At 43.6% G+C, this 18116-nt stretch overlaps 1 protein-coding gene across 13 annotated transcripts in view; it reads right to left on the bottom strand.

Moving 5' to 3' along the window:
• Nucleotides 1-12584, bottom strand: part of ANKRD26 (ankyrin repeat domain 26) — a 96929-nt gene extending 84345 nt beyond the window's left edge. For 11 of the 13 annotated variants that reach the window (XR_014784439.1, XR_014784441.1, XR_014784440.1 and 8 more), the window contains exons 1-6: nucleotides 11852-12584; nucleotides 9989-10103; nucleotides 9167-9340; nucleotides 7582-7688; nucleotides 2997-3134; nucleotides 2472-2620 (exon numbers count right to left, since the gene is read on the bottom strand). Coding sequence is in view for 9 of the 13 variants with exons in the window: in XM_084810826.1 (XP_084666952.1) it covers nucleotides 2472-2620; nucleotides 2997-3134; nucleotides 7582-7688; nucleotides 9167-9340; nucleotides 9989-10103; nucleotides 11852-12231 (1063 nt within the window). In the remaining 4 variants the exon portion in view is untranslated. The remainder of the gene's footprint in view (nucleotides 1-2471; nucleotides 2621-2996; nucleotides 3135-7581; nucleotides 7689-9166; nucleotides 9341-9988; nucleotides 10104-11851) is intronic. The other 2 variants (XM_084810830.1, XM_084810829.1) reach the window with 1 other exon arrangement.
• Between the last annotated feature and the right edge of the window lie 5532 nt (nucleotides 12585-18116).

Genomic DNA, 18116 nt, shown 5'->3' on the forward strand with positions numbered 1-18116 from the left:
TGATCCATGCCCTGATAACCAGTGCTTAGATTACTGAAATGTGTTGTATGTGACCTTTGAAAATGGTCAAGAAACTTCAGTTGTTGCAAAAGTATCATAGGAACATACTGTAGCCTTATGCAGGTATTTTCTGTAACACAGGTAGGATAGAAGTGGAGAGGGGAGAATGTGGACATGCACACAAGTCTTGTCTCCAACGTCCCCATGCTTTAAACTCCCTTTTCAGAACTTTGAACGTAGCACATGAAGATCTCTAGGGTAGCTAGAAGTTCAAGAGATATTCTGGATGGAATTGTGTGCATGCCCACATCCCCACCCCACTTTTGCCCTGCATAGCACTTACACCAGTATTGAATCATCTTCACTGGCTACCAGTCAGTTTCAGGGCTGAATTCAAAGTGCTGATGTTTACCTTTAAAGCATTCATGGCTTGGGGCCTTGGTATCAGAAGGATTGCTTCTTTCCATATATATCTACCCAAGCCCTGAGATAATCAATTGGAGCCCTTCTCAGAGTCTCCCTGCCTAGTGTGGTACAGTGGATGGTTATGAGAGAAAGGGACTTTTCAGTAGTGGCCCCTTAGTTGTGGAATGGCCTCATCAGAGAAGTGTGCTTCACACCTACTTTGTTTTGGTGCCAGGAAAAGACGTTTTCACTATGTTGTGATTTTTACATGATGGCTTAGTTCTGTGATTTTTTTTTATTTTTATTGACTTTATTTGAATTGCTCATGATGTTTTACTCTCTTGATCTCGGATTTAAAGTAATTTGCTTTGATTTTATAGTTATCTTATTTGCTGCTTTTTAATTTGTCCTATTGCAACTGTGATTTTAATTTGCTTTTATTTTGTACGTTGCCCAGAGAACTTGTGTCATTGTGCGGCTGATAAACTGAATAAACAAATAAGCAAGCAAATAAGTAGGTGAAATCCTGGCTGAACCAATATATTTTACAAGATGCCCTGTCTAATCCAAGTACTGTCATACCTGTAGATAGAAAAGAAAAACTGAAACAACTATATCAGGCGGTGACTGCATGTAATAAATTGTCTACGAAATGCGACAAGTTTCATGATTCAATCCCTACTCAAATTCAAAAATGAAAAATAATAAGCTTTAGACCATACAGATTCTTTGAAGTATTGCATGCAGAATGGTAACCTTCATAATGCATACAGTACTATTATTTGTCCTTTTGGAAAACATGGGAGCAATGTTGAACTTCTGCCACCTGGGGGTTTCAAAATGAATGGTCTCAGAAGAACTGAAACAAAGATCTATACTATAACCAGTGCTATTTAATTTGTTGATAAATTATCCGGAGATAGGGGTGAACAATGATGTAACCAAGGTTGCTGATAACACTATTCAGAATATTGAAAAACAAAATGGACTGTGAAGATCTCCAAAAGTGTCTCTCCAAACTGGGTGAAAAGGCAACAAAATGACAAATGTCAATTGGGTAAGTATACAGTGATGCATATTAGGGCAAAAAAAAATATCCTAATTTCACATATTTTGTTACTATTACTATTACGTTTATAACTCTTGCAAGTAACCCAAGGCAGTTTATATAGTCCTCCTCCTCCTCTCCATTTCATCCTTACAACAACCCTGTGAGGTAGGTTAGGCTGAGAGTCAGTGACTGGACCCAAGTCACCCAGTACGCTTCATGGCTGAGTAGGGACTACAACCCAGATCTCTCAAGTCCCAGTCCAACACTCTAACCAGTACACCACAATGGCTCTCTACAGACTGATGAGATGTGAACTAGCAGTAACTAATCAGGAAAGAGATCTTTGCGCAGTATGGATAGTACAATGAGCATGTTGGAAATGCAGGAGCTGTGAAAAAGGCAAATTCCATGCTAGGGATTATTAGGAAAGGGATCAAAAATAAAGCTGCCAGTATTGCAATGTCCATGATGAAAGCACACTTGGAAACTGTGAACAATTCTTGTCAATCTATCTCAAAAAGTATTGTAACAGTGCTGGAAAAGGTTCAGAAAAAGCAACCAAAATGATAAAAGGGTAGAGAACCTTCCCTATAAAAGAATGGCTGCAATGTTTGCAGCTTTTTAGTCTGGAAGACAAACAAGGAAGCGGGGACAAGTTTATAAGATTATGCATGGTGTGGAAAGTGGATAACATCAGACTTGCAGATATCCAGTGAAGGTGATTGGTGGGAGATTCAGGACACATAAAAGATTCTTCACACAATGCATAATTAATGTATGAATTCACTGCCACAAGATGGTGTGATGGCCACTATCTTTAACAGGGGATTCAACAAATTCATGGAAAAAATTCTGACCAATCTCAGCAGTCCCAGCTATTGCCCTCATGTCTCGAGAGTGGGCTTTCCATAGGCATCTGTCAGGCCACTGTGGGAAACAGGATGCTTGAATAGATAAGTCTTTGATCTAATCCAGAGCAGGGCATTCCTTATGGTCTAACTACATAGAATCATACCTTCTTTATTTGTGGCAGGTGCACCCAACATAATACCAGTAACTCCAGCTTTTTCTGGACTGCTCAATACAGACAGGACTTTTGGATCATTAGGAGAATCCTCTTCTCTATTTTTCCTTGTGGAATATTCAGCAACATATTGAATAAGGCTAATGGGAAAAAACAATACTTTACAAAACACTGCGACAATGTACGATTTTTAAATATATAAGGCTCTTTAAAGGTAATAAAAAATACACCCCAAACCAGAATAATGGGTTTAGTTCAGTTCTAGGAGCAATGCCCTAATTTTTCCAGGTTTTTTTTTTTTGCTTCCTAGAAATCAACTCTCACTTGCCAACCCAACCAGGTTCGTAGAACAGTATTTCCAGCCATGACTGATGAAAATCAAACTATTGGTTTCTTGGCTTGAGGACAGGTAAAAACAAAAAACAATTTTGAGAATTCTTAGCACAATTCCAAGCTCTTTGGTTAATAGATAATCTTACTAATACAGTTTGGGAAACGTTAGAAATAAAAGCTTACATAGGATCGTCACTAATCATAGCATAATCATCTGCTGACCATCCACTTTCATCTTTATGGAAAACATCAGATCCATGTAGGAGGAGAACATTTGTTATATCACGTCTTTTATTAGAGGTTGCAATCAACAGTGGAGTTCTGAAACAGAACACAAAACCACAATGACTGTATTTAACCTGCTCATTTAACTTAGATCTTTCACCACTGCTGTTTTAATATATTGCAGTTTAATTACCATAATTCTCTGTTGCAAAAAATGGAACAGAAAACCCTTTCATAATATTCTAATATATTTGTAAAAACATGATTGTTAGCTATCCTTTGAGAACTCGTTTTATGAGTTTCTATTTTTTTTTACAAAACTACCAATTTCCAATGTTTTATATTTAAGAAGTAAAAAATGGGATTAATACAAGTAACAAGACAAGACAAAACACTTGTAAAAATCAATACATTTTTAAAAATGGGAATTGTATATTCAAAGATACTTTGAACTGAAAGATCAATCCCTTTTTACAAACTTTTTGGCTGTATGAACATCTACATCTGAACTTGATTTATCTGAGGGATCCTGCTATTATAGAAGCACAGACTATGTAGCACTTCCATCTCTAGCTTACTAGATAAATCACTTAAATTAGGGATGGTAATAACAGAAAGGCAAAAAGGGAGGAAGCTCTCACAAGACTGCTTTGAATAAAAACTTAAATTTAACTCCCAGTTCTAACACAAAAACCATTCAACTACACTTCTGAGTGACAATAACTTAAAGATTTTATAACGATTTAATTGAACAGAAAGAAATCTCCGACTCTTAAATCAGGAGTGGGGAAACCCCAAACCATCTGCAGGCCTGAGGACATCAGAGGGCAAAGGCCACACCTCTGATGTCCTCTGATCCCAAGCCGACACGCTGGTTGGAGTTACTCCAGCTGGCACTTTGGTTAGGAAAGTCTGCACGCAGCATAGCCACCCCAACAGAGGCACTGGCTATTATTATTTATTTAATTTATGCATTGCTTCACCTCGAAAAGCAGTCTGAAAGTGACTTGTCAGGGCCCTGGCCAGGGAAGGCCCATGAGCAGTGAAGCCACCCCAACCAAGATTCCAGCTGGAGAAGCACTCCTCCAGCTGGCACCTCAGTTGGGGACCTGGCTTCACCTACCATGTAACTTCCCCATTGCGGAAAACACAGGCCTGGGTGGGGGTGGGGATCTTCATGACAATGGAATGAGAAGCATGTTAGAGTATTATCCAGATTTTCATGGAATTGGCTTTGGTCTGTCGGGGACACATGAAGCAAGAAAAGCTGAGTGTACCATACCTTTAAAATCCAGTTTTCAGGGGTCACACAGCGCTTGAAAGGACCATGCTTCCAGGTTGGAGGAGCAGGGGAATAGAACTGAACATCATCAGCTGGGCTGCTCAGCCAATGAGAGAGGCTTGTTTCCCGGCCCATATCCAGGCTCCCCCCGCTACTACTTTATTATGAATGGAGAGTAACTAATTCACAATTCTCTAGGAATTGTGTTATCCAGTACAGCACCTGAAGGCTCCCTATGAGAGCATCCCACCACCCCAATTTTGCCCCATTCCAGCGAACCGTTGTAGAGTTATTGCTGTCACCCCATTTTTCCCAATATGTGCACTTTTGCCCAAAGAAGCCAAAATCCCCAATTCTCAGGTGCAGCATCTGAAGGCTCCCCCTGAGAGCATCTCACCCCCCACACACTTTCGCCCCATTCTAGCAAACTGTTGTGGAGTTATAGCTTCCACACACACCCCTTTCTCCTTCTCTGGGCCCTTTCTCCTTGCTTGCCATGACAGGCTCCCTTGATCCTGAGACCTCACCAGATTGCCACTCCGATAAAGCTCCTCTGTATCAGACCACTCCAATAAAGCTCGTATGCATCACAGAAGTGACTTTTCACAACATCGGGGAAGCGATTTAACACAAAATCAGGGAAGCAAATTAAGGCAAACATCAGAGAAGTGCATAATCACTTAGGCTAAATACTCCCAGTGGCGAAAAGTGCAGGGTGACTCTGAAGGCTTGAATGAGTGCTCTAGGGTTTTGATGCACTGGCAAGGCAGGTCAGTTATTTTAGTTATCTAGGTTACAGAGGGCACGGCCAGGTGAAACACTCACCCCCAGGAATGCCCCAATCATACTGAATTTAAAGCGGAGGGATGGGCACACAGCAGCTGAAGTGCAGGGGAGCCAAATTAAAGAACAACAATGGAGTAAAAGTACTTTGCAAAAAATGCGGCTTCCCCACAGGTAAACTCCGGGGTGGCTACAGAGCAGCCACAATGTCACGTGTACCTAACAACTTTAAGCCACAGCAGCATCGCAGAAAATCTCCCATGTAAACAGGCCCCAGGCAAAGCACTTACGGCGCCACCAGCCGAACTAATTGGGACAACTAGTGGCACACTAAAGGGAATCCATGCTGTTATCTCTGATCAGTGACTGGAGAGAAGAGCAGGGTATCCTGCACATGACTGGAGGGAGAAGGGGTGGGACCTGCAGAAGAAGCTTGCAGGTTAGATGGGAAACCCCCACAGACTGGAGGTTCCCCATCCCTGCCCTATAGACTACCATTAGGTATTTTGGCTATTAAGGAGCAAGCTCTCTGACACATACCTGTGGACCTGATATCTTGTGGTAAATGTTCATAAGAAGACTAACATAGGTAACACAGACTTGCCCCATTTGCATTAAACAGGATGCCAAAGCAAGCTACTGGAGGGAGCAGGGTTGTGCTTTTCTACATAATTTAGATGTAAGAACATTTTGTAAACTGTCGGTTCTTTTCATAGCTACATTTTACAAGGACATATAAAGTGGCAAGTTCATAAAGTAAAAATTTCTAACACGAATCTTGTCTACATTGGAAGTATAAATACAAAGTAAATACTTCAGTGTAAATTCAATATTAGTGCAGTTACAGTAGACCCACTGAAATGAGTGGGACAAGTTAGTTGTGACTAACTTATCTTTCACTCATTTCAATGGGTTTACTCTAAGCAGGACTAACATTGGATTAAACCCTTGACTACTAGCACAAGACATGAGATATTATTAGTAATTAAAAATATAATTACTAAATTAGTACTTGCTCTTTTGTCTTTTGCTCAGTTAGCATATCAATCATGACCAAGGCATGTCAACTATGTAGCACTCTGCACTGCACTGACACCAAAGCAGACTCTGTGCATCTTCTTATGCTGTTCTCAAAAGTATGCTTTCGGGACCATTAAAATTCACAGATATGCCCTCAAATCATGAGCTAGCTATAATCACAACACTACAATAAACCAGTGGAGAGCACTAAAATTCACATTATGATTTTTTGTTTGCTTGAAGCAAGCACAGTTACTTGCCACATTGTCTGACTTGATACAACTAAAAATATAAAAAAGACAATATGAGAGGAAATAATAAGTGACCTCCTTTGTACCATGCTTACATTCAGGAAGTTTGTGAGAATCACAACTGAGGATTAAATGCCGTTTGATCACCATGAGTATAAATTACACAGATACATCCCCAAGATACCCCAACAGAGGTATCTCCTTATCACAGTTACTCCACAAAATAATCTCTGGCTCTATGTCATCCCCTCAGAGCAAAAAGAGATACACACATTTCCACAGAAGTCCTACTCATTGTTGTTGAGAGCCAACAATGTGATGTGGCTGCAAAAAAGGCAAATGCTATTTTGGGCTGCATTAATAGAAGCATCGCTTCCAAATCCCGGGAAGTACTAGTTCCCCTCTACTCAGCACTGGTTAGGCCTCATCTAGAGTACTGTGTCCAGTTCTGGGCACCACACTTTAAGGAGGATGCAGACAAGCTGGAGAGGGTTCAAAGGAGGGCAACAAAGATGATCAGGGGACTGGAAACAAAGCCCTATGAAGAGAGACTGAAAGAACTGGGCATGTTTAGCCTTGAGAAGAGAAGACTGAGGGGAGATATGATAGCACTCTTCAAGTACTTGAAAGGTTGTCACAGAGAAGAAGGCCAGGATCTCTTCTTGATCATCCCAGAGTGCAGGACACGGAATAATGGGCTCAAGTTACAGGAAGCCAGATTCCGGCTGAACATCAGGAAAAACTTCCTGAGTGTCAGAGCAATACGGCAATGGAACCAATTACCTGGGGAGGTGGTGGGCTCTCCCACACTGGAGGCCTTTAAGACGAGGCTGGACAGCCATTTGTCAGGGATGCTCTGACTTGGATTCCTGCATTGAGCAGGGGGTTGGACTCGATGGCCTTGTAGGCCCCTTCCAACCCTACTATTCTATGATTCTATGATTCAACTTAATAGTTTGCTTTTGAGTAGACATTCATAGGATTGCACTGTCAAAGTTGGTGCCAAAGCTTGCTGACACATTCATAGTATCATGGACATGGGATGATAACTGTAACCAGTTGATGAGAAGCTCTTACATCCAGGGAATAGCAATGATCATATTTGTTCAACTGTCATTTTTTAATTGGGGATGGAACTGCAACAGATTACTTTAGAAAAAATTCTAACATCTTTAGAGAGAGCTCAGGTAAATGAATCAGACTATACCTTCCTGACTTATCTGTGGCATGTACAGATGCTCCTTTTTTAAGAAGAAACTCTACCATTTCTCGATTGTTTTCAGCTACAGCAACTATCAGAGGTGTACTCCCATCCTACAAGCAAAAAAATAAATTTGAAGGCATGTACTTACACATATATTTTCCTATTTTCCACTCAACACGTAAAATAAAATCTGATTTAATATGCAAAGCTTTGTTGATGTGTCACTTCATTCACAGAAAGATGCAGAGAAAAACAAGCGACAATTTGACAACCAATTTGAAATGTAGATAAGAAACAGTTATAAGCACTAATAAATCCAATTTTCCCTCAATGAAACGTAATTATTGATCTTTTGAAGAGCTATCTAAAGACTAATAATAGAATTCCAGCTGTATATCAAAGTAATTAAATACAGTTCATCTTCACAAAAACAAGACAAAAAAAATACAGATGACCTCATAACCCAGAAACAAATAATGAGTGGCATGATTGTTGCCAAGACCACTCCTCACAAATTATTTGTTTTAGGATAAAAAACAACAGCTTGCCTAACATTCATACAGTTTATTATAGATAAATCATTTTATATATATAAATAAGAATACTAATTTGGTCACAAGAAACACCGGCTTTTTAAATGTGTTAGCAAGCACCATATTTTTCATGAAGACCTGTCCTACCTATAGGCAGTACAGGAGCAGTGAGGAGAAGCAAAGAAGAAAGGCTGATTGAAAATAGTGAATTTAGCACAATGAGGCTTGGCAGCGCTGGGACTGTGCCAATCATGTTACCCCAACCTAAAATGCATGATGGCAGCCAAAATGTAGCAGAACATAAAGGTATGGACTAGAGAAGGAACGGCTGTGCTCGGGTCAGGCAACAAGGTTGTTGAGAGCATAGCTTCCCATTCAACTGGCCCTTCTGGGTGTAAATGGGATTCACTATGGACAACAATTGGCTGCCAGTTAGTGGGGTTGGAAAGGAGTGTTTCCTGTGCCCCGGGTCTCTTGAAATAAAAGACGAATTGCGTGCTGCAAGATGACAGCAGCCCACCGAACAATTAAGCTAAACATTCTAGCTTAATAAAGCACGATGAGAATGAGGTACATGCTGGTGGATGCAGCCTGTTTGCTCCCACTTCACTCCTCCCATCATGCAAGCAGGTAAACAAACAGGAAGGGACCGTTTTGTGTGACATCTGAACCTGGGATTATGATTAGAACCCAAACAAGCCAGGATTTCTAAACGAACAACAAACTCAAGTTTAAAACTGACTCACAAATCCTGGCTTCTTTGGGTGCATTACCCATAATCCCAGGTTCAGATGTCATATGAAACTCCCATTTCCTGGTTTCTTTATTCACTCAAAGGAAGGAGTGAAGCAGGAACCAACAGCCTGTGTGCACCAGCATGTGCTTGTTTGCTGTAGTTTATTAAGCCAGAATTTTTGGTTTGTCTTATATGTGCAAATATCGCTAATGCATAAAGTAATATTTTTCTTCCATAAACTATTTTAACATACAAAACAGCATATAGAAGCAAAAATGTTTTAACCTATTTTTAAGACATAAAACTTGTTGTAGTTTACCGTATTCTGTGCATCAATATGAGCTTTATGATCAAGCAGATGTTTTGCTATAGATATGCTAGAATTAGAGGCAGCGAAGTGGAGGGCAGTATTATTGTGTATGTCCACAAGTGTAGGGTCTGCTCCATGCTCAAGCAGGTAAATTGCACAGAATTCTTGCTGGCATTGCACAGCCTGTAACATTTAAGAAGAGTAAGTTAGGTCCACAGATTATGTTAATGCACCCAAATAATTAATGCTGTCAAAATTTAATGCAACGCAACATAACAGGAATGGGGAACCTCTGGCCTGCAGGCCAACTTGGCCACCCAGCTCAGCCCATGTGGATTGAGGCACATGGGCTGAAGCAAGGCCCCTCCCTGAAGCCCCACCCCTTAAAGGCCGGGCGGAGAGAGGAGTTCCCTTTGTTATCTCCAATCACTGATCGAGATAAGAGGGGATTCTTCTTCCTGCTAGCTTTGCCCACCCGATGTCCTCCACAATGGGGGAAGGAGCGAGATAGGCAAAGCCATCCCGATTGAGGCACTGTTTGGAGGAGCTCCAGCTGCTGCTTCAGCCGGGGACTGTACGATATCAGGGTGTGTGGTCCCACCCCGACTTCATTCTACTCATGGAAGACTGGATGTGGAGCTGTTCTGTCTTCCACCCCAAAACAATTCCCCACTCTGCCATATAAGAACTCTTCTTGCAGCCTTTTAGTTATAATCAGCAATAACAATGTATTATATTGATAGTTGCCATTTAATACAGCAGTTGTACTCAATTGGTATTTTCATCTAGATAAGCCATTTGTAAAATGGCAGTATTATGTTTCATACATACCTTCATCAGTGGAGATCTCTTATCATTATCACAGATATTTAGTTGGCATTTGCTGTCTACCAAGAAAGTAACAATATCTGTATATCCATTGGCACAGGCAAGGTGCAAAGCTGTTCTGTAAGGTATATCATTAGATTCAGTCAATCAATAATTTAGAAATATATTTGTTTTTTCTAAGGGTTATCTGACAGCTTAAACCTGGGTTTGTCCCATTTTATCCTCACAACAATCATGCAAATTAGAGTGGCCCAAGGTATTGTCATAGAGTTGGAAGAGGCTATTTAGGCCAGAGAGTTCATGTAAGTTTCATGGTTTAAGTCCAGTTCTTCATTCACTACTTCCTATTGACCCTGTAGATTGACTATTTCTGGCAATCAGTAATAACTTCCACAGATTTAAACAGTAGTTGTATTCCTTTGATTCTTACAATACAGGAAGAAATCCAAAAGGACAAACACACATTTCAAAATCAATTCTCACAGCCCAGCCTATGTATGTTTGTTTGCTTACTCAGAAGTCAGTCCCACCAAATTTTCCCCATGTTGGAAAGTAAACAGTGTTTTGCAAGAAAAATGTCAGTTTCAGTAACGTCTGAAATAACTTGGGAAAGAGAATCTCAATTTATCCAAAAAAGTCCTAAACATCTGGAGGGCACCAGGTTGAAGAAGGCTGCACTAGTGGAGGAACTAATGGCATATGGAGTCATGTTGAATTAGGAAGGATATATTGCTATAACTTGAACAATATAAATTAATAGGAAAGATGGAGGAATCGGGAGAAAGGGCTAGAAAATAGGTATAGTAATGTACAATTCGCTATAGCACTGTACAAGTGGTATGTTATTTGTATTAATCATGGTTGCAAGAAGAAACACAAGTGGGGCAGGAAAAATGAAACTAATTGCACCCCCAACCCTTCAGTCTTGAAGGGACTGAAGACTTTCAAGGTTCCTTTACATATTACAAAATGCCAACATGGAAGATGCTTCCCTGTAAGAAAACAACACACAGCCACATGTAGGTTGTCACAGAGATGGAACATTACTTCCTACACAGAAGCATCTTCAGTGCTGGAACTTTTTGAAGCACATAAAGTGGTCCTCAGTTTAGTTCTGTTCCTATTCAAACAATATGAGGAGATAAAGCCATCTCTGAAAATGAGTGCACAAGTGCCTGTACTTAATAACTGTGGCACAGTGGGGTTTAGTATCAAATTTAGGAGACTCAGGTACAAATCTTTTGCTCATCCATGAAGCTCACTGAGTAACCTTTTAACTGTCACTATCTCTCAGCTTAACCTACTTCTCAGGGCTGCTGTAAAGATAAAATGGATAATCATTTAGTGTGCTGAGCTCTTTGAAGGAAGGGTGGGATGCCAGATAGATAGGTCAATAGTATAAGTTTGGGTAGTTACTCTTAAATCAGCCACTGATGGCTAAGGGGGGAGGGTAACACAAACCCCTCACATGTTGAAAGCACATGTGAAGGGGTCAGTCATGCCAGCTAGCACCCCCACCTCATATTCAGTAGCTATGTGAAGTGGCCCTACGCACTTACATTGGGAATCTTGACTGACCCAGCATTTCCCCTCGCATGGAGAAGCACTACATGTGTACATCAGTACATGTGTAGAGCCCCTTCACATGGCTGTTGAATGCATGGGTGGCACACACACCAAGGGTGTGAGTAAGGCTAGCCGGTGAGACCCCACAACCCTTTCACACACATTTTGTTCCAACCCATGATGGAGCCCGTGTGACACGCCATCCCATGTTTCTGGCCCCCCGATGTGACTGCAGCCTAACAGCGCAATCCCAGACATGTCTCCTCGGAAGTAAGGCCCACTGAGTCTAATGGGGCTTACTCCCAGGTAGCTGAGTACAGGATTGCAGCCTGAATGTCCGAAGACACAGCCCAGTGAGAGCGCGGGGCGGGGACCGTTCGTGTGGACACGAAGAGGGGCCCGAGCGCATCGCGGCCCCTCCCCCACCTGTCGCATTTATCCTGCTCGTTGAGGTCGTGTTTCTGCAGGAGCTGCCGGAGCTCGCCCACGTCGCCTTCGGCCGCCGCCCGGTGCAGCCTGCCCAGGTCCTTGCTCCGCACCTTGTAGCCGCCGCTCCCAGCACAGCCAAACGAGGCGGCGCAGGAGGCTGGGGCAGAGGCCCCGGGCCGGGCCGGAGACAGGCGCTGCTGCTGCTCCTTCCTTTTCCTCCCCAGCCCCAAGATCTTCTTCATCTTCTTCATCCTCCTCAGAAAGGCCGGGGACGGAGAGGAGGCGCTCGAGTCACGGCGTCGGCCGCCGCCACGGAGTCACTCCCGCGCCCACCATGGTCTCGCCAGGGGACAGCATCGGCGCCTGACGGGGGCGAGAGGCGCCCGGACACCGGCCTGGGGACGGCCGTTGAAACGGAGCGGAAGAACGGAGCCGGGAGCTCCCACGCGAGAGTGCGCGTCTCGCCAGGACCGGGGCGCGGGGAGCGCGGCGGAGGCCGGGGGCGGGGAGGCGCGGGGCGCGAGGGAGGAAGGGAGCCTACGCTAGGACTCGGCAGCCAAGGCAACGGCTTCCCGGAGGGGCTGCTGCGCACGCGCGTTCGAGCCATCCCGCACCGCCGCCCTGAAACGGGCCTTGCTGGAGAAGGCGCATGCGCGGGCTTCTTGGCGCTTTGTCCTCCCCCGCCTTTTGCGTGCTTGGCAGCGCGGGGCTTTGCGAGGCAGCCGCGGCGGCAGCAGCTTGTGGTTGCGTAAGGGTGACGACACCGAAAGCAAACGGGTTTAGAATCATACAATAGCAGGGTTGGAAGGGGCCTGCAAGGCTATCGAGCCCAACCCCCTGCTCAGTGCGGGAGTCCAAGACAGAGCATCCCTGTCCAGCCCCGTCTTGAATGCCTCCAGTGTGGGAGAGCCCACCACCTCCCTGCGTCATTGGTTCCGCCAGCCTCCACTGATTTTGCTGTTGTTGTTCAGTCGTTCAGTCGTGTCCGACTCTTCGTGACCCCATGGACCATAGCACGCCAGGCCTTCCTGTCCTGCGCTCTCTCCCGGAGCGTGCTCAAGTCCATATTCATTGCATCGGCGATGCTATCTAGCCATCTCATCCTCTGCCGTCCCCTTCTCCTTTTGCCTTCAGTCTTTCCCAGCATCAGGGATTTAGTCCAGCGTTAGACCTACTTAGAGGAAACCCCTTGATGAATGGCAAAAGTTAGACTAACTGGAGTCCCATTCATTCCAGTGGGTCTACTGTAACATTAGATACAACCCAATCAGTGGAGGCTGGTGGCTCGGATGTCGGAGGGGCCATGATTCCATTCTCGGTTGCAGTCAGAACCATCCAGACCTCTAGAGGAGCAAACCTATTTGGGGGATAGGGTTCAGCACCTTGGATAGTTCCTTTAGAGTTCTGGCTGGTTCTGACTGAAATCCACAATGGAAGCACTTTGTTGTTGTCGTTCAGTCGTGTCCGACTCTTTGTGACCCCATGGACCATAGCACGCCAGGCCTTCCTGTCCTGTGCTCTCTCCCGGAGCCATAAGCTATGCTGTGCAGGGCCACCCAAGACCAACAGGTCATGGCAGAGAGTTCTGACAAAATGTTGTCCACTGGAGAAGGAAATGGCAACCCACTCCAGTATTCTTGCCAAGAAAACGCCATGGAACGTATCACAATGGAAGCACAGCCCCATCGAAATCGGAGCCACCAGCCTCCGCTGAACCCAACATTTGCAAACCCCTCCACCACGCAGCGGCCCAAAAGTTATGTCGCTACTGAAGGAGCTGCTAAACAGATTGTATTTTGTCACCAAACTTTTGCCTTCTCTACGCCTGATTTAAGCTGCAATCCTATACCCACTTTCCTGGGAGTAAGTCCCATTAAATGCAGTTGGGCTGACTTCTGAGTAGACATGTATGGGATTGCTGTGTTGGCCACACTACTCGAGCCTACTTGATGCAACTCAAAACTTCTCATAATTTTGTAACAACAGAAGTTGGTTGTCTCGTAGAAATCAGTTTGTCCCCTTCAGGCTCCAGCTAGCTGATAAAGTACAGACGTGAGATCTTCAGCAGAGTACCCAACACTCCGTAGCGTTTCCGCAGTCCATGCAACCTAACTTTTCTAACCACCGTAGCTCTGCTGCAAGCTCAAACAAAACTAAGCAAAGAACCTCTGCTGTTAGCAATTACTGATCACAAAGAAGAGAAACAGGTTCTCAGGATTCAAAACTGAATTTATTGTAAGAAGCCCAATGCGTTTCAGCCTTTTCACTTATTTTTAGGCCTTCGGGGGTAAAGAAAAAAGTCTGCAGACTTTTTTTCTGCCTAAAATAAGAGAAAAGGCTGAAACGCATTGGGCTTCTTACATAAATTCAGTTTTGAATTCTGAGAACCTGTTTCTCTTCTTTGTGATCTACCCTGGATGCTCACCTCCTGTTTTCTTGTTAGCCAGTACTGAACATGCCACCTTGAGTGCCATTTTTCTTGGTAGAAAGGCGGGATACAAATAAAACAAATACATAAATTTTAACTATTTGCTGCGGAAGGAAGCTGCAAGGAGAACCCTCCCATGATTTACAGTAATCTTTTGCTTGGCCCATAATTGCAGCATCATCCATAGTATATTTTTTCATACCAGAAATTCTGGTATGCAAATATGAGAGGTGGCTTGAGGGGTAAAAAAAGAAAAGAGCAAAATGCTGTGTGTATGATAAATGTACTTGATGATATAGACATGTTAATTCCTATATGAAATACCTTCCAGACGTGCTCATGAGTTTTCTAAGTCATGGAATAGTACCAAATAGGTGGCTCCTAAAACAAATGCCATGTTTCACTGAGGTGGGTTCCTTTAATAAAATGTTTGAGGCGGGTGGGTTTAATTGTTTCCCAGATCTAAATTCTCTGCCCCCTCCACCCACCCAGCTACTATGAGCCCCTTGGAGGGGAAAACGTGAGCACAGTACAGATCCTTTCATGTGGTCTTGAGTCCTGATGGCTATATACTACCTCCAGTATCAGAGACAGTATGCCTCTGTGTATCAGTTGCCGGAGAATATGAATGGGATGGTGCTTGCACTCATGTCCTTGTGGGCTTCCCACTGGCAGCTGGCCGGCCACTCTGTGAACAGAATGCTGGACTAGATGGACCCTTGGTCTGATCCAGCTGGGCTCTTCTTATGTTCTTCTGAAGAACATGGACTATGCTCTCATCAGTAGTTCACATGGACTTGGACCCTGAACTTAAATTTTGTTCCAGGATTAAGCAAGGAAGAGCTCATTGTACACCAAAGATGGGGCTGCACGGTTTGAGACAAACCTCAATGGGGCTTACTTCAGATAGTAATTCACACAATGCACACGCCGCACCCCAGCTGCTAGGCTGGCCTGGTGGTATCTTCAAATTGCAGTAAACCCACTCCACCAGCAGGTCCCAACCAACTGCTGTTAGTTACACTTGATTACATTTAATGCATCTCACTGTATTATTGATCTTGTCTCACTGTCCTGAGATCCTTTGCCTATTTGCCCTTGGCTGCCTTTACATTGAAGAAAAAATCCACAGTCCTACTGTTGTGAAGCCTTTCCGCATTTACAGCGGGCTCCCAGACAGCAGCCACGTGATTGCTGACAGGGGAAGTTTTTAATATTCAAGGTTCCATAGAACTCAGTGAAATAGTGCCATCTGGTGGCTGTTTTAATAGCGCAACAATCCGATGTATCTTAATACTTCATTATTTCCGAATCTATTAACATGGAATAACCAGGAAATATCTCTGGATGTGCCCTGGAGGTTGATGACATCATGAAAAGGACCTGCAAACTTCTGTGAGTGAGCAATCTCAATAGCAGGATAAAATCTCCATGTGAAGATGCCCCTTGTCCATACTTACAAAACTACGTACTTCCACACAGAGCTCAAAAACATGGGAGGATGACACTGCTCTACCTCTTCATGAAGACTAGAGTAGCTCAGTGTTATAGTCAGTCCTGAATCGTTTTATTCTATAATGTTTGATAGAAAATGGCAGCACAGATCCATCTGAAACAGAAAAACTGCTCAGGAAAGTTAGTTCTCAATATTGGCACCAATTCTTTTCCTAAAACCAGTGATGTGAATGCGGGAAGAAATAATTTGACACTGAGTGTATTTGAAAATTCCACCCTAAGTGTGCTCTGCATGATGAGATTGGTTTAAAATGTTTCTGGACCAATGATTTTTGTGATTGAGGATAATCTTTAATAGCACAGAAAATAGGATTTAGATGAGCGCTGCACCGAATACTGACAAAAATTGCATCTAGCGGGGGATTTTCCTCTACATGTCGTGTGATTTGCTACTTGAAGGGTATTATTACATGTAGCTTGTACTCTACAATTCGATGTGTTCATCTCATAGAGTTTAGGCTTTACTACGTATGAACTCCAGATTGCAATCAGACCCACCAGCTGCTGTTTCTGGGCCACTTGCCAGCATAGTGGAAGAATGCTCCAAAGGTTAGCAGGCAGCAGAATACTTTGATCGAGATATGTGTAGGATAATATTTTTTGTCTATATGGGGGGGGGGGGGAGAAAAGGAAGATGTGATTGGGCTGTGTACACATCAGATATTGCATCCATACCTGTATTCCACTGTAATTTCTCTGGTCAGTTGAAAGCAGCATCTTAGGGTGCAATCCTATTACACTGCATGGAATCATCATTTCTGTCCAATTTTGAATTGCTTGCAGAAGATGCTGAGGCTTGGTCTTAGACTTCTGGAAGAAGCGAGTTTCAAGAAGGGTCCAGTCAAATGTTGCCTGTCTAACTACCATTACTATTCATATTTGCATTATAACTAAGCACTGCTAAGGGCACAATCCTATGCATGTTTAGGCAGAAAAAAACACCTAGAACTCCCAGCATTCCCCAGACAACATGGCTGGCTGGGGGATGCTGGGAGATGGAGGACTTATTTCTGCCTAAACATGCAATGTTTAATTCCAAGCAATTCAAAATTGGACAAAAATGATGATTCCATGCACTTTAACACTGTGTATTGTTTTACACTTCAGGACTACCAAATTGCAGAGCTAGGTTCCAGCTTTGAGGATGCTTCCATACCTTTTATCATGCCATTGCCCAGCTTCATTAATGGAATTTTAAGGGAGCCCAGACTCGTAATCCTCCCATGTTTTCCCACCATTTCTTCAGTATTTTTGTTTGTTTTGTTACTGCAGAAAATCAGTGAAGGCGAAAAAGACAGAATAGCTGCACAATGCTTTCTATTTGGTACCTCCAGGAGCTCTCCGTTTAGAAGCACCCTACAATGACAGCATTTATCTTTCTTAGGGCAGCTTTGCAAGTTACATTTTGTACTCAGGCATTGGTGCCTGAGTGGGAAAAATGCAGGCATAGCACATCGGTTGTGAACAATGCACAGTTGTGTAAATTAGATGCAAGTGTAAATGAAACACAGAGAAGCTACAACCAGGTAAGGACCCTCTGCTTCCATGTATTTTGAAGAGAAAGGTAGTGACATAATACATGGTCCTTCACAACTGATATGGCGTATGTGAGTATTTTGACATAGACAGGGTCTCTGTACTCGAGTAGAAATTGTAGCATGAGAAGCTTCCCTTAGATTAAAGAAATTAAAACTGCAATCCTGTTCACACTTACCTAGGAACAAGCCCCATTGAACACAGAGGCTAGGACCCTAAGCTAAGTCTACTCAGGCTGCAGTCCTAGACATACTTGCCTAGGAGTCAGTTCCACTGAACTCAGTGGGGTCTGAGCAGACATATAAGATGGCACTGTTGAGGAAGTTTCCACTGGCCTGGCTAGGCGCAACAGCCAATTTGGTTCCTCAGCTTCAGTGCAAGCTCTCCTGCCACGCTGGGCGGGAGCGCTGAGTCAGGCCACTGGTCCATCTAGCTCAGTCTTGTCTGCGCTGCCTGGTAGCATTTCAGACAGGGAATTTTCCCAGCCCTACCTGGAAATGCCCGGAATTGAATCTGGGACTTTTTGCACAGAAAAAATTCCTCTACTCTTAGCTGGGGAGGGCACAGTTATAAACTCTGTGTGTGTGTGTGAGCGAGAGAGAGCGAGAGAGAGAGAGAGCACAATTTGAGGAGGCAGAGGGAGGTGGAGCTGTGAGG

This window comes from Heloderma suspectum, chromosome 7 (assembly GCF_057233095.1).
Source record: "Heloderma suspectum isolate Gila_16-S chromosome 7, 16-S_ref, whole genome shotgun sequence".
Taxonomy (NCBI): domain Eukaryota; kingdom Metazoa; phylum Chordata; class Lepidosauria; order Squamata; family Helodermatidae; genus Heloderma; species Heloderma suspectum.